The 27,511-nt window shown below is 46.1% G+C and overlaps 1 protein-coding gene across 3 annotated transcripts in view; it reads left to right on the forward strand.

Annotated features, from left to right (window-relative positions):
* Positions 1-26,869, forward strand: part of LOC139061285 (uncharacterized) — a 38,550-nt gene extending 11,681 nt beyond the window's left edge. For 2 of the 3 annotated variants that reach the window (XM_070541010.1, XM_070541012.1), the window contains exons 4-10: positions 1,364-1,531; positions 8,802-8,954; positions 10,729-11,008; positions 11,941-12,101; positions 19,064-19,408; positions 21,744-22,091; positions 24,960-26,869. In XM_070541010.1, coding sequence (XP_070397111.1) covers positions 1,364-1,531; positions 8,802-8,954; positions 10,729-11,008; positions 11,941-12,101; positions 19,064-19,408; positions 21,744-22,091; positions 24,960-25,283 — 1,779 coding nt within the window. In that variant the 3' untranslated portion in view covers positions 25,284-26,869. The remainder of the gene's footprint in view (positions 1-1,363; positions 1,532-8,801; positions 8,955-10,728; positions 11,009-11,940; positions 12,102-19,063; positions 19,409-21,743; positions 22,092-24,959) is intronic. The other variant, XM_070541011.1, reaches the window with a different exon arrangement.
* Positions 26,870-27,511: the final 642 nt, after the last annotated feature.

The following is a 27,511-nucleotide window of genomic DNA, read 5'->3' on the forward strand; positions in this document are numbered from 1 at the left end:
TGACGACATTGAGAGGAACGAAAACGTTCTTTAAGTGGTTGCAAGATACATTGATCCAAGATACACCAAACCCTTGTGAAATCTGCATAGAATACATCGTCTACAAAGCTTGATAGTCGCGCACTCCTGTGATTCCATATTTGCACCTAATGTGAAAGAGCCTAAAGAAGGTAGCAGATGAGGCAGGCATCGGCAAAGAACACGTTTTCCACTATGTGGCATTAAGTTAATAGAGAGGACAGTGGACAGCGCATGCGTTACAAAAACGCGCAAAAGTGTTTGTTGACCACTAGCAGCGCGTATCATGACAAAAATTACGCCCTCATGTGGTCGCTATACCATCAATCAAACTGGGTGGTGTGACAAAGACCACCACTGAGAGCATGCCTACTTATTGAACGGAGGTGTTGGCAGTCACCTAGCACCGCATTACCTTTAATGTGCTGTCAGGCCTGATTTAATCAGGCAAACTACTGAGGCCTTATCGGGACGAGCATGTGCGTAGAATCTGAGGCCTTCCGCATAGACGGAAAAGGTACCACACGCGTGAGTGCGCCATTGGTGTTGCTTTCACCTAAGGAAATTGCGTTACGTTCCGGTCGATGATAGCCCCCATTTTGGGATGATGACATTGTGTGCCTCGTTTTTCACCTTTTCATTGACTTGATTCTCTGCTCCTCTCCTCTTGTTATCTTTCCAGTGCCCTTATATATTGTCACGTGGTCGTGACGTCAAAAAACACAGTAGCAATACTGTGAAACACAAAAACTAACTTTTATTGGGCGAACCTGTGCCCACAAAAGAGGGTACGCTTATAGCACAACGATAGCAGCGAACACAGTCGGCGATCGTCGAAATACTGATCAGCGGGTCAAGCGCGTCGGCTTTTATAGAGCAGTCGTCCAATGTTCCAGACTAATCGTTCGGACCCGCGTGCCTTCCACAAAGTTCTACACCATTCGCGTCAGGTGATGAGATCAGGTAACATAAGGTTCGGCGACAAGACAGCGGATAGAAGCATCGATAACTTTCCAGAAACTTCGCACACATGCAGGCGCGTCCCATGCTGTGCGATTACATTTGTTAGGCGGCGAAACGTGGTTGCCCGATACAGATAAGTACACATGTCAAAATTCATATAGGCGATACAGATTGGTTCAGATTACGCGCTTCGTGCGTTTGCATCTGTGTACCCTGTGTCTTGCCCTGTTGGTCTACCTTGAACTGTACGAAGCTTAAGCGCATGGTATGAAATGGCACGGTACAGCTTTGAATGGGTCATACTAGAAACTAGAAACTGTGCAAGAGCGTTAGAGCTCATTCCGTCGGTATCAACGCCCTTATCGCTCCCTTGCTACCGCAGGTGTATTCGCCGAAGAAGAGCGCTTGGCCCCGGGCGATAGTCGGCCTGACGAATCTGCACCACCTATGCCTCTCTAGCGTCTACTTCTGCGCGGTAATCGCGCGTACGCTCGGTAGCTACGTGGAGCAAGCCACTGCTCTTCACACTCTCCTTTTCATTGATGTCAGGGTGAGTATTGCACAGCAAAAAAGCCCTGATCATCAAGTTTGCAAATTGCGCACTAAAGACGCGTTTTCAAGCGTTTTCGTTTGATTATGCAACGTGTGTTTAAGACGGAATCACTTATATGAGCAAATGTTGCGGTGAGCTATAGTATGCCGTGTTATAAACTTCTCCAAAGAAAGCACGCAATGGCTCGTAAGCTACTCGAGCGTCAGCGATACCCACACCTTCTAACTAAAGTGGAAAGTTGGGATAAAAATGCATGCATTTGAATTCTTGCACCCCGATCGGTAACCTCTATTCAGTCATTTTTTTGCTACATTGCGGGGATATTGTCATCACCGCACTCTTTCAGCTCTCGTGGTCCATTTGATCTGATTCTGTATGAAGGAGTTTATTAAGGCGAAAACCATAAGTGGCTCGTGCATCCAAACATCAATTGTCTCTCGTTACCAAAAAAATTACCGTCCCATGTTGCGGCACCAAAAGTGAACGTGCCACCCATGACCATTACTGGGATTCGAACCCACATCCCTTGGTATTAAATCAGGCAAAGTTAATTAAACACTCGAATCCACGACCTTTGGTTGGAGTCAAAACCACGTCCTTTCGTGGGACCAAAATTCTATGGCACCAATGGTGCTATCACTGATGGTCGAACCGAGTTTTCGCGTTATCTAAGGCGCTGATAATCAAGGCACAATTAATTAGGACCAATTCAGGCACGCGATAAAGCGACATATGGTGTTATTTAGGAAGAGTTCATTAATGCGCACGTTATTTAGATGGTGCACTTGGACCCATGACATTTGATGGGAATCACAACTCACTGCGTTTAGCATTCAGGCGAAGTTAAGGCAAACGAATCCCCGGCCTTGGGAGAGCTGAATCATCTAGTTTTGGTGGAACCAAAATTCAATGGCACATCAACTGATGTTGTCACTATTGATGGTCGAACTCACGACATTGGAGTTAATAGAGGAATTGTTATTTAAGACACTCGAACTATGAACCTTTGGGGGACCAATTTTTCATGGCAACCGAAATTGATGATGCCACCATTGATGGTCGGACCCAGGACCATTGGGGGGAGTTGAACCCACGATCTTTGCTGTTAATTAAGGCGCAGTAGTTTAAGGTACTCAAACCCCGTGACTGTTGGTGGAGAAAACAATAGGAAATAATGCATTCCGATGAGAATGTCAATTTATGTAATCTTCCACTTTCTTTCCAATACAAAAAGAAAATTGCTTTGCACAGTAATAAAAAATGGGTGAGTCATTGCCTAATCAGCAAAGCACAACTGAGATGTCATCTAATGTCATCTCACCTAATGTGCCGGCAGTCACGTCGGCAGCCCCCTCAGAAGTATCAGCCAGCACTATTCCGCCGCTCAGCAAAATGAGCGAGCAGTCGTCCATGCCTGTGGGCTCTAGGACATCTAGTGCCTCGGCTCGGGCAGAGAAACCCGAAACACCCGCGAATGTACACCATGAACGAGCGACCAGCGCCTCATCGGAGGTGATGGATATATCGCCAAACGCTTCGGGGTCCCAGACGCTGGAGGGAGGGCGCAGCTTTCCGGAGCGTGCCGAAAAAGAAAAACCCACTTCGCGGGGCCCGGCAAGGGCCCTGTGGACTAACAGCGCCAGCGTCCACGTCCCTCGAAACCGAGCGTACGGGCCAGCCAAGGATGAAAGAGCGAACACAAAGGGCAGCACCGGTTGCGCGAAGAGAAAAGCGGAGGTGGAGGGTATGGCGAAGGAGTAGGAAAAGTGTTGTGCCGCGCAAGACGGGCTCTGAAGCGGCGATGGCTGTGAGATGGCGCCAGAGTAGCATGCGTCGTCTGTTGACCGATGACGTCACCGATACCATATATGGAAACAAAGCGCTGCATGGGCAGAGGTCTGTCTGCGGTGGCTGCTGTGAAACGCGCCCTCGCGTTGCCCACGCGCCGCTCGCGATCTCCCAATTAGCGAGGCACTTGATCCACTCTTTGCTCCATTTGTGACGTGCTGCACGACACGTATGGTCCGCTCCAGCGTATATATCCCGAAAGAAAGCACCTATAGAGCTGCGCTAAAATTTCGCGTGGTGAGGTATTGTAACCGGTGGTGAATTATTTTACTCTTAGACAAACAGCGCAATGTTAAATCAATACGAATACACAAATATTGAACCGCAAGACCAGGGGTCGTTTCCGCAATCTCGATGATGTTAAATAATTCCTACAAAAGCGTAATCTATAGTTGCTGCATATTCAAAAGGCACATCTGAGACCCACACAACGAAACTTTCTTCGCCAATGCACAATTGTTTTTTAAAAGGCGGTATACTAACACTTGCGTGCTGCTCTTCGGCCATAACTAGCCCTTGTGACAATAAACAACACTCATTCATTCATTCGAAAAGGTGGTATAGCAAAAGCCCCTGAAGTCTGCAGGTTGTCGACATGTCGCCCATCGGACGACCGCAGGCATTGTCTGTTGGGTACTTCTTTCAGAGCGCAGCACTTAAAGGGGCCAAGACACCCAATTCACGATGATAATACATATTGTACGAGATAATCCTTGTACGTTTACGAACACGTTGGCAAAATTTTAGCGCATTTGAGCCAGCAAGTGATTTGTAAGTTACTGTTCCTATTACACTCGAACGGCATAACAGTAGAGAAACACTGGCACGCTCACGAGCTGTGACGTCACAAGCTGCATGCTTGCCGAGCGAGCATGTGTATCGCGGCGAAGAGTCCATGTTTCAGCTGTGCGCGCATGCGAGAAACATCTGCTTTGTCCAGCTTACAATTGGAGTTGTTCAAGTTGCAGCGGCTGAAACAATGCCACAGCGGTGCCCGTGTAGTGCTGGGGCCTGCCAGAGCGAACGGAGCAAGGAGTGTTCCGTATCGTTCTTCAGGTTCCCCAAGGAGCCCGTGACGCGTAAGGCTTGCGAGATGAACGTGGGCAGGGAGGACTGGCGCTCATCTGACGATTTTGTCTTCTTCTCGGTACACTTCACGCCAGACAGTTACTACGCCAATTTGCGCCTGCTCGCCGAATTTGGGATACCAATGAAAAAGCTAAGGCTGCGGCCATACGCGGTGCTAACCGTGTTCGCGTACCAACCCATCCGGGAGGCAGTGCCCCGGCCAAACATCAGCCTTGCTATTTTTCTTCTACCAATATCGGGTGCAATAAGGCATCTTGGAGCAAAAGTTCAGCCAAAGCGTACATCGCGCAAAATCCTTGCGCCGCGGAGACATGTGCGCGGGCATTTGTTCAAAATGCCGCATGCAACTACAGATGAACGCGCGGCAACTTAACAAATTGTAGGTTTCTTGAGTACTGATTCGAGAGACATGGATGCATGGAATGCATGCGAGGAATCTACGTGCCGAACAAGTAACATTGTACGAAGTAGTGCCAGGCTTCATCTTCCGTGAACGGCTAGCTATGCAGCGCTGCTCGCATGAAATACGTTGAAATCGAGCGATAAAGCTTCACTACTCAAGAGCGCGGAAAGGCATCAGCATCATTTCATGCAAGACCAATGCCGCCATCTATGTTGACCATATTTACTACGCCGTTTTTGTCCATAGCCTCCAAGGTTAGCGCGCACCACCGGGCTGATGCCAATCTCGAAGGATACGTTTCTTCACTTGCGCTGGTGGTGATGGGTCAAAGTCGAAATGCGCAGCGAGTACGAAGCCATCGCCACTTCTGCTGCTCAAAGATTCGTCACTCGCTTGTTCACGCGTAGTCGGCGGTGTCTCAGGCATGGGGCGCGATATGTGAACCAAATATACGGCAACGAACGGCAGCCATGCTCCGACCTCACGTGGAGTGGTGGCTGATTTTGTAGCAGACGATGGCTCGGTTCCATGCGGCACATGACGTCACACTTTGCATGGTAATATGACGGATGTTAAAGCCGGCGAGTTCTAGCTCATATTTTGGAATTAAGGGCTCACTTTTTCCAGTTTGCCCAGTTTACCCAGTTTTTACAGGCGTATAGTCATAATAGACCCTCTACTAGAATTTTTCGCAGAAACCCGCAAATTGAAGGGTCAGTGTGTCACGCCCACTTTAATGCCCATTCCTGCGGCGACCGTCAGTGACGGCGGGACCATAACCGAGCGAACGAGCACAACAGCGAAAGATGAAAGGGCGAACGGGGAGTGGCAGATGAAAGACGCAAGCCGCGAATGGCGGAAACCAATGAGAGCCGCCCCTTCATTGACATGCACGCGGGAAACAGGTTTCATGCTGTCCTGCCTGACTGCTCGATGCGTACTCGTAACCCATCTCAGCCGGTCTTGTTTTGTATTATTGTCTGCTCGCGTAAGCTCTCGCTCATGCTTGTTTTGTTTGCTTGGTTTGGTATCCTTCGTGCTTGTTTCGATTGTTATGGTTTCCGATTGTTTTGTAGTCTGACTTTACGCGCGACTTGAATTGTGCAGTACTTTCAGAAGCCAAGCAACACCAGCCATTACAGCGGAACCTTCGACGAGCCATATACAAAAGCCGACGTGCTTGACCCAAAGATCAGATTTTCGACGAATGCCTACTCTGCTACATGTCTCTCTAATTCTTTGGCTCAATATATCGTGAAATGAAAATACGTGTAGAGCTGCGCTCAAGTATTTTTAAAAAAAAGTGGTCACAGTGAGTTTCATATGTATATACCCCCAATCACAACGGTGAAACATATATTCATATACTCTATATTCAGCGTCAGAAACCCTGCATTCTTGCTGGTTATTTTAACGCTCACAACAGGCTGTGGGGAGACTCGCGATGCGACGGGACAGGCCGACTCCTAGAAAACTTTCTCGTGCACATATGTGCGTGGTTCTTCTATAAAAAGGGATCAGCCGATCACAATCCTCATAATGATTATTATTCTTCAATAGGCCTCTCGATTGGGTCTGCTACTCTATTCCCTGACTTAGAATGACATGTAAATAAAATTAATTTGGAAGTGACCCCTTCCAGTAACTCCAAACTTGGCAACACATGGCTCCCATCCGCCTGCCGCTCCCTGGAAACAAGCCTCGGCTTATTGGAAATGTTTCAAAAAATCCACCTACTTATGACGCATCTAATAAGTAATTCTAGCGTAGAACATGCTGTATCACATTTTACCGCTTCTATCATCGACGCACTGAAAATCTCATTCTTCGAACAAACTGTAATTCGTGCAAGAGGAGAGTGCTCTGGTGGAATGATGATTACGGAGGGGCACGAATGAGATAAAATAAAATTGTGGGCAAACTAAGTCAATGTCCTACTGCTGATATTTTAAATTATCAAGTCACAGGGAAGAAGAACGCAGCAAGAGGCAAAAAAGGGAAGCTGCGAGAGGTTTATGTTTGGTACAAATTCATACACGTTGGAGACGAAACATTTCAGCAGTGTTTAATTTTTTGCAACGCAGTGCTTCGAAATTATCACTTCGCAAAGTCACGAAATCATTGAATGCCGCAAGGACGAAGTGTAAGTAAATCCGTGTACTATCATATCCATGTCGACTGAACTGCTCTGCTTGCAGCTTCCATAGACACAATCACCACGGTTCCCTCAAGTAATTGTATGAAACTGAGAACTTTCTCTGTCCTCGATGCGTTCGGAATGAAAAGAGGTCTCGAAAACTCCGGAAGGTTATTCATAGTACTCTCTTGTGGAAACGGATTGAGACTAAGCGAAGGCCATTTACACAGACAATAGCTACAAACAATGTTAATAATGCTAATGCAACGTCAAATTTAGTTAGGAGCGGGCGGCTGGGACCACCGCCGTTTCTTACTTAAACTATGTGAAGCACTCAAAGACGATGACGTTCAATCTGCAAAATAGTATTTGTACGCTCAACGCTGCAGGACGTTTAGCGTTCTGCGCACGCGCATTTCAGTCCCACTATTCTGCTAAACCCGCTATTACTCTAAACACTCTAATCTCGCATGTTCTCAGGAGTCCTGCGTTTTGCTATGCTAGTTTTACATTCGCCTGCTAAATGATTCTATAGGGCGAAATGGGATACTAAGCGGAAATTCTTTCCCACAGAAAGAAGCACGGACCGAAGCGTTAAGAAAAACGAGAGGTGGACTTATCTGGCAATGTATACAAAAAAGCGCCACTCCCACTCAAGTTTGAGTGGGCGTGGTAAAAGGTCACCACTGCCACATTTCACGAAACCACATTGAATTATGCACAGTCTCCTTTTAGCCGTTTGAAGTTTTTGACTTAGCGGGGCTACACATTTCACCTTCGTTTGGACGCTGCGTCTGACCTTGCAAGCGTCATTGCAATGTTTTCTACAAAACACATACACTCATCAGTAGGTTTCAAACAAGGCTTCATAAACAACACTGAAGTTTCGCGTGATGTAAATTCTGAAATGGAATGCTGAATGTGTATTTCAATTTTGACGGCTCCGCGTCGTGATTGGTTCCAGGAAATTATATGCGTGCTTTGGCGTCCTTCTTTAAGCTCGCGAGAGATTCACTGGACACAAACAATTACAGGACACAGATTACGCTAGAAATGTGTAATTCAGCACCGCAGAAACACCGCGCCTTCAGTTTAGGGGAACGCTACCTAAGTCACAAAGGCTATACGAGGCACGGAAATTTCGAATTAGGTGCTGTGTGCCATGGGCGTGTGTAAGTCCAGCTTTTTCGAAAATACCGTGTCCCGTTAACTTGCGTCACCACCTGTGCATTTCTTTGTTTGTTTAGCAGGATTTGGTGCGGCCGCTTACTCGTCACCCTCTCTTGGGCCGCATCGCAGGTTCTGAGGGGATGCAAGAGTTAGTTTTTCTATTTTTGTATGCAAGCATTGCGCACAGCTATAAATACCAGGGGGAACTGTGGTGTTAGGACTATTTTCTGTCATGGAAATAATTGGTTACGACCTGAACATGTCTGATCTTCTCGCTTGTAGCTTCAGAAGTTCTTGAGACTTTGTTTACTCCGCTTATTACCTTTATTTTCCCAAATTGCGAACTGTTACTGTTTAAAACGAAGGATGCCACAAGTCTGCGCTCATGCGTCATTATTGCAAATAATTGTATTTGCAACGAGCAAAATTGTTCAACAAACTAGTTTGCAATGTCGCAAAGGTGTTTGAAGACTTAAAGATCACGTTTATACAAATATATGTATTATTACGCTGCTATCACTCTCATGCTGGATGAACCACCATACCTGCAGGGGCTGTAGTAACTTTAATTTTACAAAGCTCTACGGCATGTGTTCTCACGCTGCAAACTGGACGCGCAGGCTACTGACACGCAGGCTGCAATGTTCCTGGAACACTTGTCTCGCAACCGAAGTGTGAAGGTCCTTTGCCTGCAAGAGGCTTTCCTGACAGCGCGGCACGGCCACGCTCTCGCAGACGTCGTCCTAAAGCACGTGACCCTTCGTGATCTCAAGGTAAAACGGAGTGGACGACTATTTTACAAAGCCCAATGTAGTGCATGCACGGACTGTCCCATCCTTTGGCGCAAAAGGTTACTAAAAGTGAAGGTTCAGGAAAAAATGAAAACTAGCCGAAGAGCAGCCAAGCAGCCAACCTCAAGTTTTAGGCGCCAAACACTCTCGAAAAACAGCCAATTTGGCGAAAAGAAGCAAAAACCAGCCACTTCTGTTTCAACCAAAGGATGAAACAGTGTTGCGCTTAAACAAGGTGGCTTTAGAACATAAGGAAACGCTACTACTATCGACACAATAGCTGTTGCGGGCAAACATAAAGTGCGGTAATGTACGATTCTGCTATTTCTGAAAAACAGACACCAGGCATATTCGTCAAGCGGACAACTGACGCAGAGCCTAGAGACACAAAGCCGCAATAAAGCACCGTAAGGTCTAGGTGACACTACAGAAGCAGTCGCATGTCTCATGAATACATCTATGCCGGCCACGCTAGATATGCGGCTATAGCATTGCTCGATGTCCGGGGTTCAATCGCCACAACGACAGTAAAATTTCGAAGGGAGCGAAATACAATAACGGTGCCGGGCTAATATTGGCGCACGTTAAACACCAGGGTATCAAAATCATCCAGGATCCACCACAATTGCGTTCCTCGCAATCCGGTTGTGAATTTAGCAAGTACAACCCCATAATAATGACATCACTTCTGCTGTGATGCGATGTATCATGCGAGGCAATGACAATGGTCAACCCTCTCATTGGCTATAAGCATTGGCGCACAACGCCTAAAGCAAACACGTCTCCTTGTGCGTATTGTGTGGTACGCCAACAATAAGCAGTGGTGCTCGAAAGGTGGCATTTAATATCAACTCCTTACTCTCGTATTGCATTAAACGCTGAAGAAATTGAGTATTCGCAATCATCACTGCTAGTTATCATCATTCAAAGCAGCAAACACACAGGAAGCTTCAATTACATAGGTTTTCAGAATGCGCGGGATCCAAAGTATTTTTTTCTGATTCACTTCAGAGTTTATTGAATACTCGAATCTTCAGCCGCAATGAAGGGCTCAGAGTTTATTCCACAGTACACTCTAGTCGAATGGCTGTTCACGTAAGGCGCATGTTTTACCAAACAGTTTCTGTCGGACTCGTACCCTGTAATAATTAGTTACCTCTTTTCTAGGGGCAAATTTGCCTGTTTCTTTTTATCTATTGGGCGCCATTCATATTATACTTGATCAGTTTTTTCCTCTGCCAGCTCAAGTGTGACGTACTACCGTACGCCTATGTAATGTTCGCATACGATGTTGAACTCCCTTAATTTCTAAGAATGAAAAGAAGTGGCTTTCACTGCCAATATGAGGGATTGCCACGAGAGGTTTGGCGGTGCACCGTGGTTTATTGCTTCGTTTCATATTAAACTTCTGGCAATGTATCATCGGATTTCAGAGACGGACGCCGGCTACATCAACATGATTAGGGAAGTAATCCCGAAACAGCCATCGCAGTGCAAAACGAATTTATGGCGACCTGATTCAACCTCAAAGAGGTTTCTTACGGCCACCGATTTAAGGGCATGTGTCGGCTGGATGGTGAATTGGTTGAGAAATTCACACTTTGGTGGATTGGCGGACGAATGCATTTGATAAGCACCCCTTTTAAAGGGTACCATGGCGAGCGCATCCGAGCTGCTTACTCGCGGCCGTTATTAATGTGCGCGCCATCGGTGGTCAAGAAAAGCTCATAGCGCGCACATGCGCACACTGCTGCAGGTGACGGGCACCCTGGCTTGCACGCCTTCGGCCTTACTGGACGTGGCGGTGCGAAGCCCGTCTCTGACGTCGCTGTCGGTGCACACTTGCTTGGTTCGTGCCGTGGACATCGAAGTTATGGCCGCCGCTCTGACGATGCGCACGCCTTCCTCCAAGTGTGGCGGAGACGTGGCGCCGGGGGCGCCAACGCTGCCGATGAGCGGCCTGGAGAGCGTGACCTTCTGTGAATGCGTGGGCAGTGGCCCGCGTCTTGAGCAGGCGTACGCAGACCTCATTGGAGGCAAGTAGTGTCCTCCAGTGCTTGCGGCACATTTACACGTGTGTCCCTCCGTATCTCTACAAGTTCCGGTTTGCCCCTACTTAAGCCTTACAGGAATGCCATTCGTTGGTCTAGTATAGTATAGCGGAATATTGTTTTGATACAGACACTTGAGACGAAATTTCACTATTGCTGCTGGCGCCACTGTGGTGTGCAGAGGGGGCTATGGTGTATGCCCCACTAACCATGCATTGGAGGTGTCATTTATTGTGGATGCGATGGTGAGCCGAAGATGGCGCCTTGAGGCTCGCTGTCTTCCGGCAGGACCAGTGTTGTAGGTCACGTGATCTGGCTTGCGCTGCCCTGCGCTGCTATTTGTTAAGGTACACGTGAGCAGCTGCGATTGGCAGGACAAACAGCCGGGAAGACTCGTAAGGTGATGCCCGCGTTCTTCCCTCGCGCCTACCGGTGGAGATCACGTAGTGTGCTCTTTTCGTGGCGTGGCACCATGAATATGGCTGATTTGCGTGCTATGTTACCAGTATGCGGATAAATTATGGGTTTCCCTGAATACTGCTAATGAACTGCTCGAAAGCTTTATATGCGGTAAAAGTCGGAGATGGCCGAGTCACAGGCGGCAAGCGCGCTTACGTGCCTGGTTGGATTACAGGCAAATCAATATTCTAACATAACCGCTCCGAAAATACCAAAAAGCTTCACTGAAAATTGAGCTGCGGAGCTCCAACAAATAAGCTCTTTTTTCTTTCGGTTTCTCGGTTGGATATTATCCAAGTGTACCTCTTAGTGCTTCTCTTGAGGGTGGACTCTCGAGTTCAGTGGCGTAGCTGGTCAGGTCGCGTGCACTTAGAATGTCCTCCTTTCTTCCGAAAAGGTTCACTTAAACCTACGTGCGAGCTGTGCTTTTCCTTTTCCCTCTCATCATGTCTACGTAGGCGTCCTGGTTAAGCTAACGTTGTACAAATGCTGGCTCGGAGAGGCGTTCGCGGTGGCCGCTGCAGCCAATCTGCTATTGGACGCGCGTCTGCAAGAGCTCAACCTGGAAGACAACGACTTCTCCATCACCGACGTCTACAACATGATAGCGACGCTGGAGGTACGTTGTGGTGATTAGAATTCTTTTGACAAGGCAGCCCGGACGAGTACACAATGCGCCAAGTTCAAAGCTGCCAGCAATTACGAAAGTTAATGTGGGAGAGTGTCGTTAACATTAATGTTGAGGAAAGGGCGAAAGCGAGTCATTCTTTTAAAGTGGAGCTGTATATTGCTAGACGATTCGTCCATCCGTCTGTCACCTGTGCGTCGAAAACTCCTCCGGCGCAACCCCGTGCGCATGCGCGAAAAAGAGAGGCGCGCGATTGGCTGCGAAAGTAGTGATGTCATTGCTCTCCGTCAAAGACTAGCGCGCGCAGCAGTTTCATTCCGGTTCCGAAATGGGTACGCCACGCGTCATAGGCACTCATGAGGAGCAGGACGCTTTCAATCAGGAACGCCGCGCCGCTGAACCGGGAATGAGCTCATCTACGCGATGCCAATGCTGCGGCCCATGCACAATAACAGGGTCGTGCAGCTGAGCGCAAGCAGCAACTGCGTATCGAAGATCCTGCAGCGTACAAAGCCGCCATTTGATGAACCGTCGCGATTAACCCAGTGATAAATGTTGGTGCCACTTGTCTCAGCTTCTCTGGTTTAACCATGCGTATAGAGTGCTTGGGCGGTGAATTTTTTTTTTGTCTAAACTGCCGGCTTGCTTGTTCTAAATTTGTGCATGGGTGTGGCGTTGTACGGTTCAAGCAGTTCATAGGTGTGTGCGAATATTCCATACTTGGAATGCGAATAGAATAGTCTTAGCAATTACATTCGTATTCAAAGCAACAATTTCATATTTGAGGCTGTCAAAGGTGAATTCAGTTCGAATGCTATAAGGCACAACAGTTGTTGCAGTCTACATGGAGACAAACCAATGTCAGTGGAGACACTCTCATATGATTCTGCTGCAGGAAAACAACGGTTGTTTCGTAAACAATCGCAGTCATTGGCTAAAGCCTGGCGACCATTTCTGCGCATTAGTTTCCAGTAATTAATCAAATATGCTATGGATTTCTGCTCTCGATTTTCACAAGGCAATATTTTGGGCCATCTCACGAAATTTTAATTCTTTCCAAGCAACGTGCGTTGCTGCCATTGTGCTTAGCTATTTCAACAAGCACTGCACTCTGCTACGCTCATCTTGTGACGCGGTGTGTGCTTTTTTGTTTAATTGCTAAAATTGTCATGATATATATATATATATATATATATATATATATATATATATATATATATATATATATATATATATATATATATATATATATATATATATATATATATATATGTATATTCGTATATTCTTTATTTCCCAACATATGAAATGAAATGCCTTTCAATTGGTAGCGCCATTGTGTTCTTTTTTTGTCTACGCAATCTACATATTTCGTTCTGTTTGGGAATTCTAAATGTGCTACATTCGGCCGATATTCGAAGCGCGCTCTTTTCCGATTTGATTAGAAAATTTCGCTATTCCCACACCGATAGCTGTTCATCTGCGTTCTCCTTTACTGTCCCACAAAGACCTCTCGCGAAGGCCTCTCTCGAAGCATAAACATCAGTTACCACGGTAGTCATGAAAACAAGGAAAGGTGGAAATAAAATATAAAAATGGCAATGGCTCAAACGACAAAGGATATCGGCAATGAAGGCATTACGAAGGTAGATTGTGGTAGAAGCGTGAGTAACGTAAGTGCCTTTGAACATACGCTATCAGTAAGTGCATAAACGTTTGTGTATCGCAAAGCTTAACTATTGATTCTGATAGCTTTTTTGTACTGCTCTATACTGGTGTACAAGAACATGCCTGTTGTGCCACGTAAGGGTAAGGTTGCCGACCATCCCGAATTTAGCGGGAAAGCACCAACTCTTACGTAAATGTGCTGTATCCCGACTTCACACAGTCGGGAAGGCCAATTGTTCAGATTTTGTTTCTTTTCATGTGAGAGCATTATATGCCCCATTACGCGAAAATGCATCGACGTCGGCGTGACTGAAGGCTGGTGCCAAAAATGGCCGACGGCGCGAGGAGGAAAAAACACGTCAAAAATGCTCCCACGGTCGTCAAATTGGTCAGGGAGGTTCCTGTAAACCGATCGGATTAATGGCTTCGAAACTAAAATTTGTGTATTTCCGTCTGGGTGGGAATAGAAGCTGGGCCTCTGGGGTGCGATACGATCTCGCTTCTCCGACGCCCTGGAGGCTCCGCGATTCTGGATGTCTAAAACTGTGCCTAGTGCATGCGTCATTCCGCACGTCACGTCGCAACCATCTGTCTGACTAAAGGTACGGCATATTGCGTGCGTCATTGGGCACGTGACGGGCGCAGCCAATGGGGAAGAGGTGGCGCCACGTCATGAGAGCATAAAATGAGTGCGTGCGTGAAGTTCCGAAGTCTACAAACTGTGCAATGCGTTCGCATTCCTACACGTAAGCCCTCTTGAGTGTCTCTGACGAATTTCATTATCTCCTGCATAACAATATATAGGGCAGAAAACCAGACAGCTGCTTTGCACGGTTTGATTTTTTTAGTTCGCTTGTATTCGATAAACATAAAGGCGGTTTTGTTTTTTCGTCAGTCAGCTGTGGTGCCCTTTACTTGAAACTCGGGACACAGTAGGACCACAAAAATTTGTTCAGCCTTGTTACACGTGTGGACTGGCTGCTCCCGGCACTGATAAGTTCAATCGTCGCCTGTCTCTTTCCTCCATCCCTTCTCCCCCTGTCCTGACCTCGTTTACTTGAGAGTTGGCTACCATATGCAAGGGCCGTGTACCTTCAGTGTGAAGGAGTCGGGGGCAAGTGCGGTGACGAGGAAACAGACAATCATTAAACAAGCATGGGAAACACTAGTACAGTTCGTGGAAAAAGCAGTTTGGCAAATGATGCAGCGTTTACGTTGAACTGCAGTGACAGTGCGCTGAAGTTCACTTTAAGTTTATTATTAGTTTCTAACAATTGGCTACAAGAAATTATATACAGACAAGGGTCCCATAGCCAGAGACTGTAACGGGACTTTTTGATTAGAAGTTATTTAAAAATAAAGTGGAATACACACCAGAGAAACAAATTGTGGAATAAGTATAAAATAAGCAAGAAATTTAGTGATGACACACGTATAAAGCAAAAGAGGAAATATGCACAATCATGGCTAACTACACAGCTACGAATTAGCAAAATAACATTATAGGAAATTATTCAACAGCAAATAATTCTTGAGTTCGTATTTAAACGAGTACAAGGTAGACGAGAGCTTTATGGAATGTGGCAGACTGTTCCAAAGTTTAAGCGTGCAAAAATAAGCCATCTTTCCTTGATTAGTATGACGTAAAGGCAACCGAAAATTTCCTAGAGCTGCAAACCTTGTGTTATTAGGATCAAAAAGATCAAAACTAACGAAGTTGTAAGAAACTTGTTGAATTAGTAATTTGAAACATATTATCGTTAAATGATAGTTAAACAAATCAGTATATCGAAAAACGCGGTTTGTACGTAGTTTGAAGAGGCATTAGAGAAGAAATGGCTTCGCGTTATAATGCAAATAGCCTGATTTTGAATGTGCTCAATACAGCAGAGACGATAATGGTAAGTATATGCCCACCATCCTTCAACAAATCTGCTGTTACCTGATCCTCCCCAGCTGCCTTCCCCCTTTGCACAGCTCCCAAGGCTTTCTTTACTTCTTCCGGCATTACATGTGGGATGTGGAATTCCTCTAGACAATTATCTGTTCTATTAGCATCGTGGGTGCCACTGGTACTGTATAAATCTCTATAGAACTCCTCAGCCACTTGAACTACCTCATCCATAGTGGTAATGACATTGCCGGCTTTGTCTCTTAACACATACATCTTATTCTTGCCAATTCCTAGTTTCTTCTTCACTGCTTTTAGGCTTCCTCCATTCCTGAGAGCATGCTCAATTCTATCCATATTATACTTCCTTATGTCTGCTGTCTTACGGTTGTTGTTTAACTTCGAAAGTTCTGCCAGTTCTATTCTAGCTGTAGGGGTAGAGGCTTTCATACATTGACGTTTCTTGATCAGATCTTTCGTCTCCTGCGACAGCTTACTGGTTTCCTGTCTAACGGAGTTACCACTGACATCTATTGCACACTCCTTAATCATGGCCACCAGATTGTCGTTCAGTGCTGCAACACTAAGGTCCTCTTCCTGAGTTAAAGCCGAAAACTTGTTGTGTAGGTTTATCTGGAATTGCTCTATTTTCCCTCTTACCGCTAACTCATTGATCGGCTTCTTATGTACCAGTTTCTTCCGTTCCCTCCTCAGGTCAAGGCTAATTCGAGTTCTTACCATCCTATGGTCACTGCAGCGCACCTTGCTGAGCACGTCCACATCTTGTATGATGCCAGGGTTAGCACAGAGTATGACGCCTATTTCATTTTAGTCTCGCCATTCGGGCTCCTCCACGTCCACTTTCGGCTATCCCGCTTGCGGAAGAAGGTATTCATTATCCGCATATTATTCTGCTCCGCAAACTCTACCAATAACTCTCCCCTGCTATTCCTAGTGCCTATGCCATATTCCCCCACTGCCATGTCTCCAGCCTGTTTCTTGCCTACCTTGGCATTGAAGTCGCCAATAAGTATAGTGTATTTTGTTTTTACTTTACCCATCACCGATTCCGCGTCTTCATAGAAGCTTTCGACTTCCTGGTCATCATGACTGTATGTAGGGGCGTAGACCTGTACAACCTTCATTTTGTACCTCTTAAGTTTCACAAGACCTGCCACCCTCTCGTTAACGCTATAGAATTCCTGTATGTTACCAACTATATTCTTATTAATCAGGAATCCGACTCCTAGTTCTCGTCTATCCGCTAAGCTCCGGTAGCACAGGACGTGCCCGCTTTTTTTTAGCACTGCATGTGCTTCTTTTGGCCTTCTAACTTCACTGAGCCCTATTATATCCCATTTACTGCCCTCTAATTCCTCCAATAGTACAGCTAGACTCGCCTCACTAGATAAAGTTCTAGCGTTAAACGTTGCCAGGTTCATATTCCATTGGCGGCCTGTCCGGTATTACCCCAAGTATTACCCCAAGAACCAATAGCATAAATGATAACGACTATAAATGAAAGCTAAGTATAACGATAATAATGCTTCTTTACAAAAAAATGCGCGTGATTTGAGTAGTGCTCTAATGCCAAATGCTGTTTTTTGTTTGATTTTGTTTTGTCATTAGTAAACTTAACGTGGGTGATCTAATTTGATGCCGAGGAAAGAAACACAAGTAGAGCCAGGAATGTCATGTCCATTGGAAGTTATGGTCGGAGAACAAGGTAAATGCCTCTGTGAAGACTTAAATATAGTGAATTGCGTTTTCATAGGGTTCATAATGAGAAAGTTATCGTTACACCAATCAGTAGGTATAGACAGAACACTATTTAGTTTTAAAGTCAGCGAGAATAGAGATTTATCTGAGAAGGCAACAGTTGTATCATCGGCGTTTAATATAAGTAGTGTGTAATCAAGGCAGTCGGGCAAATAATTCATATGAATGCGAAATGATAGTGGACCGAAAATCGAGCCCTGAAGCACTCCTTGGTAAATAATTTTGCTTTCTGAGAAAGCCTAACCTGCGCACATATTATAGATAGATAACGTATTACGATATTAAGAGCTGGACCACAAATACGAATAGAGTGCAGTTTTAGTAATCATAACTTTACGGTTTATTGTGTCAAAGGCTTTAGCAAAGTCTAAGACCGAGCCAACAAGGTATCCGGGATGAAGTGACTGTCGAATATGATCAGTTGTTAGCAAAGCCAAGTTAGTCGAGCTTCCTGAACGAAAACCAAACTGACAAAATTTCAAGAATTGAATTTGTAAAGGTAGCTGTTAATACGGCTATTAACTTTTCAACAACTTTACTAACTGAAGGTAAAATACATATAGATAGGATAGTTACCGATAGTTAATATGTGTTACTTACATATTATTTCCTCGTTGCAATAAAACTGGGATATATTGAAGTTGATTGATTTTAGTGCTTACTACTTGTGGCGTTCTTACCCAGCTCTACTGGTGGCGTTCTTACCCAGAGCTCTAAAAAGTAATGTTGCCATATCCTTAGGCCAATTGCAAGTTGATTAAAAAAGGCGTATTGTAGCGCTCTTTCTCGAAATGACGTTAAATGCATGTCGAACATTTAATTAATGTCACGCAGTGCCAATGAGAAATCATCACTGAATAATAAAATAAACCTTTTATATCATTACTTCCCACAGCGTTAATTATTCAGCAACGAACAGCACGCTAGACTCCAGTATTCTAAATATTTTCTGGGTTCTAGCAATAGCACCCTCGCCTCCTTTAAAACAATGACTAATGTGCGCAGGTTCTGGCCACCCAAATGCTACAGCAGTTACGACCATAAAAGCTGCTTCAGTAAACAAAAGTGACTTGGGGATGCCTGCAGCTTTACTCTGCCCGCCATCCCTGTAAAGTGTGGCAAAGATTATGCGAGACATTCTGGCATAATTATATTGCATAATTATTGGAAGCTTTCAAGAACAAAATAACGGTAAACACAGGGCGCATCCTGTGAATGTCGGTCGCCTTGCATTAAACTGTGCACACGAGCATGCCAGCGACTCATTTGAGCAACACAAATTAACTGTCGAAATAAAGCTAAACAAGTGCGTTACTTCCTTGACACCGACGAAATTCAAGCTAGACGCACTGCGCGTCAAGTTTACCTCCAGTATCGAACAAACAACGGCTGTTTCGAAGAACAGATTTCAGGCGTTGACAAAGCTTGAGGCGAATCGCGCGTAGCATGCATATTTGTCAGGTTCCCTCTCCATAACAATATACATTGCGCTATTTTCAAATAAAAAGTGTTTCAAGTTATCTATGGGGCGGCAGCACCCCTGGCTCTTCCTTTGTTTCCTTGTACACGCTGTTCTCCGTTCACCAGAAGTGTACGAGATTGAATGCGCCTGCAGGTGAACAAGACGCTGGTGACGTTAGTCGTCAACCTGACAGGCGCGCCACCCCGGAACGAGGTCTCCCTCCTGTTCCGACTGATCTCGACCATCGACGTCTCCTCCCGCCTAAAATTCATCTGGATCAACCCTCGCGGTTCGGACTTCGCGGAAGGTGTCCTCCGTTCCCAAAGGAGCTCCACCACCCGGAGCTTGGACGAGTGCGGATCCAAAGACGCGATGGAGTTCCTGGACGCCCTCGCCACAACTCGCAACATTGGCGTCGCTTGGCTCGAATGTACTATAAGTGCGGAACAAATCGTGATACAAAAGTTGATCGACACTCTCGCCAGGACCAAGTACCTGAGGAAAGTATTGCTCATATATTTCACACGGAAGAGCTGGTGAATACTCGCATTTTTGTATTAAAATAAGTCAAGCGCATATGTATTTTCATTGTCTGAACAGTTAACCCGTTTCAGATACGGGTATTGCACAGTGAAGAAATTGAGATTCTAGGATACTTATGTCGAAAAATTAGAGGAAGCGAATTGCTCGAGCCTGGGGTTTGTAACGTACAGCTAAACTCGAGACTCGGTTAGGTGAATAAACAATAATCTGTTTCCTAATTTCATTGTAGACATGTAGTCACGAAATTTACAGGTTTGTAGGCATAAGGTGGAAATAAGCTAGCGCAAGGCAGGGATAATTGGATATCGCTGGGAGAAGCCCTCGTGCTACAGTGGCCAGAAATATAGACCGATGACGACGTATTACAAAAAAAATATTACAAAAGCCTTTTTCACATGCGAGAGGCTGCGCGGTGGCAGTCGCGTCCACAGGAGCGGTACCACAGTGCGCAGATGCGTAAAGCAGTTAGCAGAGGCGGCATCCTTTCACACGCACCCCCTTCACGCGACGCCCACCACTAGCGGTGAGTGTCGCTTGCCGAGAGCGCCCGTGAGCAGTGAGTTTTCGTGGTCCTCAGAAGCGGTGCTGCAGCTTCACTTATTCATGTTTCAGTGTGTATGAGATGTACATTTCGATGTTCTCCAGGAGCGACCTCAGTTCAATTGTTTGTGTAAAAACAGACTGTCCTTACACTGTCACCGCGCCGCTACTGGGCGAAAATCGCTTGCACGTGAAACAACCTGAGGCATTTACAGTGATAGCAGTGTATTAAACAACTAGACGAAGTAACTTTTGGTCTGTTATCGGCCGCATAATTCGCAGTAAACATTCGATTACTAATATTCAAGCGAGGTGACAAGTGCTGCGCACAACAAACAGCAACAAATTTCACCCAGTTACCCGGAAAAATTGGAGGACGCTTAAGCTTCGCCTTCAAGAGGGGAACGCGACAGCGTTCCCGTCGACCCGCCAAGAGGTGCAAGACAATGGGCTACGGCGCAGCGACAACGCGCCCCGCATCGGACGCGGTGAGCGTCGAGCAACGCAGCGCTCGGCGTGGCAACGAAATGTGCGCCTGAGCAAGCGACGCACGCCTGAGCCTTAGAAACAGCTCGTTTCACGAGAGGCGCTTTTGTACCGCTTCGAAGCATCGAATTCGTGGCTCAGTGGTAGCGTCTCCGTCTCACACTCCGGAGACCCTGGTTCGATTCCCACCCAGCCGATTCTTGCAAGTTGTTTTTTATACATAAAGTGCCTGCTGGGATTTATCGCTCACGGCCAACGCCGCCGACACCGACGCCGACGACACCGGCTTTTCTGCGGCACGAGCTCCTTAACGCTGTCGCGTTAAAATTTGCTGTCGCAACGCTGGCGTTCAGTGAGGGAGAAGCGGCGAGCGAACGCGTCCTGTTGCCTGCCAACTTCGAGTCTCTAGAATTTGTGATCACGTGCCCTCCAACCCTAGGCACGCGGGAAACAGCGCACACGAAGGCAGCAGTCATCTCGACATGTTTACACTTTGCAACCACCGCAGATAATACCCAAGATAGGGGACAATATGCGAAGCCATGGCCGGGCGAGAGGAGAGGACGAGCGCTCCCCCTCCTCTCCCCCCACTCCACCGTCTATATCGCTCTCGATAGGGTTACAGCCTGGATCTTGTCACGCTTGATCTTTATACTATAGGAAACAACATAGCCACGCTGACGGTGGCCTCCAAACTGTTCGCGACGCCTGCGATGCTCTATCAATTGATGCAAATTTATCACCATCATCAGCAGCAGCAGCAGGAGCAGCAGCCTATTTTATGTCCAGTGCAGGACGAAGGCCACTCCCTCCGATCTCCAATTACCCCTGTCCTGCGCCAACCTATTCCAACTACCGCCCGCGAATTTCCTAATTTCATTGCTCCACCTAGTCTTCTGCCATCCACGACTGCGCTTCTCTTCTCTTGGTACCCATTCTGTAACTCTAATGGTCCAGCGGTTATCTAACACGAGATGTTCATTTGAGGGATCGCCAATGGTTTGTGCGCAGGCGCGAGTAGGAGCGGGCGCGAGAGAGAAAATGTGGGGGCTTTTGCTCCTTGAATATATGACTCTGCCTATGCACTACGGAGGAGGTTTCTTAGCGCGTGTTGCAGGCGCTTGTCCCGAGGCGTGCCGGCATCGTGGTCTGGGGTCGAGCTTCGTCCTTGTGATTCAGAGCTAGACCAGAAAGAAATCATCCCTCGACATCTGTACACATGCAGCGGCTTCCTGAAACTGTGTTGGTTATTTTTCACTCGTGCAGGCATTTGCTGCTGCGCATATATTTGACTGACGCTGATGTCGCCAGCCTGTTTCGTTCCCTCGAAGTCAACCGCAGCATCGCAGTCCTTGAGATCCGTTGCGTGACCTTCAGGAAAAGGACCGCCATGGCTTTGGGGCGATTGGTTGAGCGAAACCGATCGATAGCTATGTTCACGATTGACCTCCGCGAGAGCGACGTCGACCGCGAGACCCAGGTGCGCCACATCTGCCGCGAGCTCAAGAATGTCATTCGCCGAAACCGCTTTGTCGTTAGCTTCAGCTTGCCTACAGAGGAACGTGAATGCTCAAACGACCCCTTTGTCCGGGAGGCTCTCAGGCATAACGTGGTGAGTGTTTGTTTCTCCAGTTTGTTGGAAATGACATTTAATAGATGCGACTAACCATTCCCTGTGCTCTAAAGTAGGCATAAGCCTTAAGACACCGTACGTAGATTGCGTACTTCAGGTGCACCCTCAGGAATATCTGGTGGTGTAAATTATTCTGGTTCCCAAAACAACAATGTACCTCTTGAGCTCATTGGGCATTATCAGGACGTCAAGTGCCAAGACTTATTCTTGCAATGAAATCGCACACATAACTGCAAAATTACGAGAAACTGTGCAAGATGTATGAACGTTATGATCCATGCATGCGCGTATCAAGACGGTCTCATGGGTACATCGGCAGCCTGGTAATGGGAATTCATTGGGAATTTTTCGAAGACTTATTGCGTCTTCCTGGGAACTTGTCACACACGGTTGTTCGTTCACCTAGCGTAATGGGCAGACGCTTTTAAGAACATGTGTGCCACAGCCTTGCCGGGCTTGAGTGTGTGACGAGAACGCCGCCCTTTCTTGGTGGCGACTGATGCGAATTTCTTTGTGAAGCATAGGTGAATAAGAAGCCGCAGTTTCTTCGCCGCTTTAGGCAATTAGAGGTACAACGAGTCGTACCATCAACCATATGCAATAATATCCGTGACGGGGTTCCGACAAGGTTTTGACGTGCCCGAACAGCCTTCTTTAGAAGAGATATCCCATCACTCCGAACGGTCAGTCGTACCATGGCCTCCCAGGAGGCGATGACACAAGTAACCAGAGAAGAGTGTCTGCACGCGGGATTTTATCTATTTATCTCCTGTGCAATTTGCGACGCTCTGTAAGCCTTTGAAGGTCGTCTTTCAAAGAAACAGCGCAAACGACGCGACATAGTGAGCAGCCAACAGACATACTTGGCACTCTCTTCGTCCGTTCGCTACCCGCCGTGTCCCGTCTGTTGCGTTGTTTCTTTGAACTATGTTGCTTTCCCAACTAGATCTAATTAAGACCTAAATGATGTTTGTAGATTATTGTTAGTCACTTCGCCCCTTTGTGCCCCCCCCCTCTCCCCCCCTTATACGGATGTTTGGGAAGGTTATCAGAAAGACGGGAATGGCAGAAAGATACCGCATATTTTTTGAAGGTACAGCCAATCTTTACAAAGCACCTGAGGCAGATAGCACAATTCTAATCCTTTAGATGGATTGTTGATAAAGGCGAACATTATTTACTGATTTATTTATTTATTTATTTACTATCTTATTTATTTATTTATTTAATATATTTATTACTATATCTTCAAGGCCCAGGGGCGTTACAGAAGGGAGAGAAATAAAAAAAAGCAGTCATGATGCAGTAAAGTGAAAACAATATGGTATACAGCAACCAGAAATCGTAGGTTTAAGCGAAGCAGTTTATTTTAGTTAAAAAGGAAGGTTAGTAACAAGCCAGATTAGGTAAACACAGTTTTCAGCGGCATCTTTAAATAAACAAGTATCTGAGCTAACGGCAACAAAGGTGAGTAGGTGTTTCCAATCGCTCGCTGTCTTTGGCACAAGAGTTAAGGTTGTCATTAGCCCAGCAGTATGGAATGCGGACCCTATGGCAATAATCTGTGCGTGGCGACATGAATGATGGCTCAGAAAGAAGGTGCCCTTTTAGCTGATAATTGTAAGAAATCTTACAAAATGTTAGCATTCGCGAGCGTTTCCTACGAAAGGACAATCTAGGAAGGTTCAAGGTACTTTTTATTGAAATTATGCTAACAGTGTGGCAGATGTTGCACAATATAAAACGGGTGCTCCGTGTCTGTACCGATTCTAATGGATCACAAAGGGTTTCGGGGACCGTGTCCAACACAGAGCAGGCGTATGGTAATTTCGACCGCACAAGAGTTTTGTAAAGTCTAAGCTTTAATGAAGAGTGTGTCATGGAAAAGTTATGCGGTAAGTAACCAAACATGTGGCTAGAACTGTTAACAATATAAGTGACGTGCGACTGAAAGAAGATTTGTTTCAAAATGCGTTGCGATTACACTACAGACGTTATCACAGGCGGGTATATCGAAATAAGCTGAGTAATGCTTGCGGGACCTCCTGCGTGATGATGAGTTCCATCGCTCATTGTAAAGTCCTCTTTGGACAGAGGCCGGTTGACCAACCAATTGAACTCTACAAAGTGTAACTTCGCTGTCATGGCCAGATCCGTTCCGCCGTACTCTGAATCGCCAGTTAAGTAGAACTTATTGCAACAGGAAAATAAAGTGCATGCATTGCGCAGCGTCACCACCAAAATTATACAGCACTTCCTTGTGCAACGAGTATATTTACAATATTCACATACCCTATAGTGGAAGACATATGGGGCGAAATCGTGATCGTTACCTAGCTTGCTTAGGCAACTCTTCGCCTGGCGGCTGCTGTTGCCCTCAGTCTACAACTCTCCTCTAAAGAAACTGGACACTCACACAGCACTGTTTGCGCGCTCGCGTATAAGTCTAATTTCCCTCAGTAAAACCGACCCTCTGCACTACAAACGATTTCGGTGGCGGCTCCCATCGGTCAATCGGTCAACTCACTCGTATCGGGAACACCGAGGACGTTCGCCTTTGGAGGCATATTCGCGCCTTTCCTCTTTTCATTGGTGGGCCCAAACTGGGCAGGTAGCCACATTGTAGTACTGTTGAGTGAACAGTACGTAAGGCGGACCCACTGGCTTCAAATCTATGCGTGCTTCGAGCGACGCCGTCGTGTCGTTAAGATGGCTGTAAGGACTGTCGAGAACCTTGTACAGCAACGTCGTCGCGAAACTTGTCTGCTGGTGGTAGAAATATTCGCACACGTGTGGGTTTGGCTTAAATTTGTCCCCGTTAACAGCGTACATTCTTCGAAAACGCAGATGCTCGTCAACCAAGCGGTCCGGTTCGTCAACGGCTCCTTGGAAAAAACAGACGCCCTGGCCTTCGAGATCTTGCACAACTGCCTGTCGGTGCAATCATCACTGCGCGTTAACTTCAACATATCCAACGAGGCAGCGCTTGGGAAGATCGTCGAGGCACGCGAGCGGCTCACTTTCAACTACTTCATCCTCGCGGGCGTCGTCAAGAACAAAATAGTGTGCCGCCCACATCGCAAGGGGAAGACTACGTTCGACAAGCTCGGCAAAGACATGCAGGCGCGCATTTGCTCCTACCTATGCCTGAATGATGTCATGGACATCTGAAATGTGCTTTTTCGGGGGGGACGCGCTCGTGCTTCTGACAATGACGTCACCGTGCGTCCGCACAAAAATAATCATTGATGTGATCGCCACTTTACCAAAGCACTTGCATAAGATGACTACCGCTACCCATAACTTCTCGTTTTATTAAGTACCAATCGCATGATGTTTTATCTTTTAGTTCTTTAGAAAAATATCTTTTCATGTGTCATTGTATCATCTCTGCCAAATCTCCACTCGATTCATTTCCCACGCAGCATTTCACTTTCGCGAGACCCACTTGCGAATTATACGCGCGGCATCTGTTATTAAACAACAACACCATTGCTTTCCAACGCGATTCGGCACAAGTCACGCACTCTGTACTGAGTACACATTTTTCACTTTTTCAAAACTTTCGAAATACGATACTTTCTTTCTCTTCCCGAATCCCCTGGTACTTTTTAGATGTCATAGATTTTATTTTTTAGCCGCACGTTGACAGCTGCACGATTTTCATGTGCATGTTAGGATTCTCGCTTACTTACAGTGTTCAGGTCTTTCTTAAGGTGATGCAGCAAGCATGCGACTGAGATTTTTGATGTGCCCCTCAATCGCTTACAAATCCATTGCTGTGTAATAGTATCTGCTCTCGACCGTAAGTGATGGCATCTATTTCAACGCTTGTATCTTGCTGTGCCTTCTGTTTGATCGAACTTAGATGTATGTGTGGTTCACTGATGTCAGAGCCATTTGGCAGGAAAGCAATACAAAGATACGAGAACTTTATCTTGTGTACCGCATAAAAGGCCATGTTTTAGAGAATGCATTCAGAAGATAGATTGTTTCGAATACTTAAAAGTTGCTGTGAAGCAGACGATGCAATAAGACTCGCTCATTGATAATGTGTGTTCAAAGGGCAATAACAAGCGGTACAAATTTCTAAAGAAAAATCCGAAATATGGGACACGGAGCGTGAAATTAATAGGGAATGATTTTTTTTACGCCCAGTCTTGGAACATGACTGTATGGCGTGGACTCCTCGTGATCACATTTTGAAAACTAAAATAGAAAAGATACACTGGTGGACCATACTAAGGGCTGTACATACAGGCGCACATAGTACAATATGACCATGTTCAGATCACGTAATCAAGGGTCCCTGGATGAGCGCAGTTATAAAAATCGGCTACAGTTTCTTTTCAAACTTAAGAAAAAAGCACCAGACTAAATAAAGATCGTATTTACAACCTCCACGACCAAAATGTCCCACTAAAACCCCATCAGTTCCATTCAGTTTTGCGTAACACGAGTTGACGTATTTCGTTTCCCTTTTTTCCCAATGCAATAGAGATTAAAAATAGTGTGAAATAAGGATACATAAGTCTAAACTAGTATATTATTCATTCGCCTATCAGCATTTTGTCCTGTTGAATCCTCATTGGCTATCGGTGAATTCAAACACAATGTATGAAGTACCAACAGTTTGGAAATATGCTCTCTCTAATGACCTTGCGAATTTGGTTGTCTCCTGTAAATGAATACGAAAAAAATTGTAGTAAATATATGAAGGGTAAATAAATAGATGCCAGAAGTGGTGTTTCGTTGGAGCTTGTTTCGGTGTCTTGTGTTCACACGACAGTTGCGCGCTTCCTTTTTCTGGTTGATTTGTACATTATGTGCCTAATAGTGCCTGCTGTTATGACCAACATATTTAACTTGATGGAGTATATTTTTTTGTAATTAAGTGCGCACTTGCGGAAACTCGCCAACAGATCACTGTAGGACTGGGTCTGTAAAGCAGTGTGCTTAGAAAACTCGGTCCAACGGGCACCCGACTACTTTCCGTCACCCTTCCTTTCAGAACTGAAACTTTTATTTTGCGAACCTCGCTGCGTTTCATCGCCATGGCTGTGCGGCCTGGCTGTTCTGCAAAATAGGCTGACCAATCACAGCGGAGTATGCGCGCCGCTGGTTCCTGCACCACCAACACCAGATGGCGCTCGTCTCCGCGCATCCGCAAAGTGCCTTTTATTTGAGGCTTGTGCTGGTTGTCTAAGGACGTAACCTCGCAGGAACAAATTTTTGCAACAAGATCGGTCATTTTCTCGGTTTTTCTTGTGCATGATAAGCTGGGGATCGAGAAAGATGTTTTCGTTTGGGTTGAATCGCAGTACAGGCATGTCAAGGTTGTGACTAATCACACGGCGGTACCTCTTATTGTTAAACGCGAGGAATCCCAGGCTTGACTA

This window comes from Dermacentor albipictus, chromosome 6 (assembly GCF_038994185.2).
Source record: "Dermacentor albipictus isolate Rhodes 1998 colony chromosome 6, USDA_Dalb.pri_finalv2, whole genome shotgun sequence".
Classification (NCBI taxonomy): Eukaryota; Metazoa; Arthropoda; class Arachnida; order Ixodida; family Ixodidae; genus Dermacentor; species Dermacentor albipictus.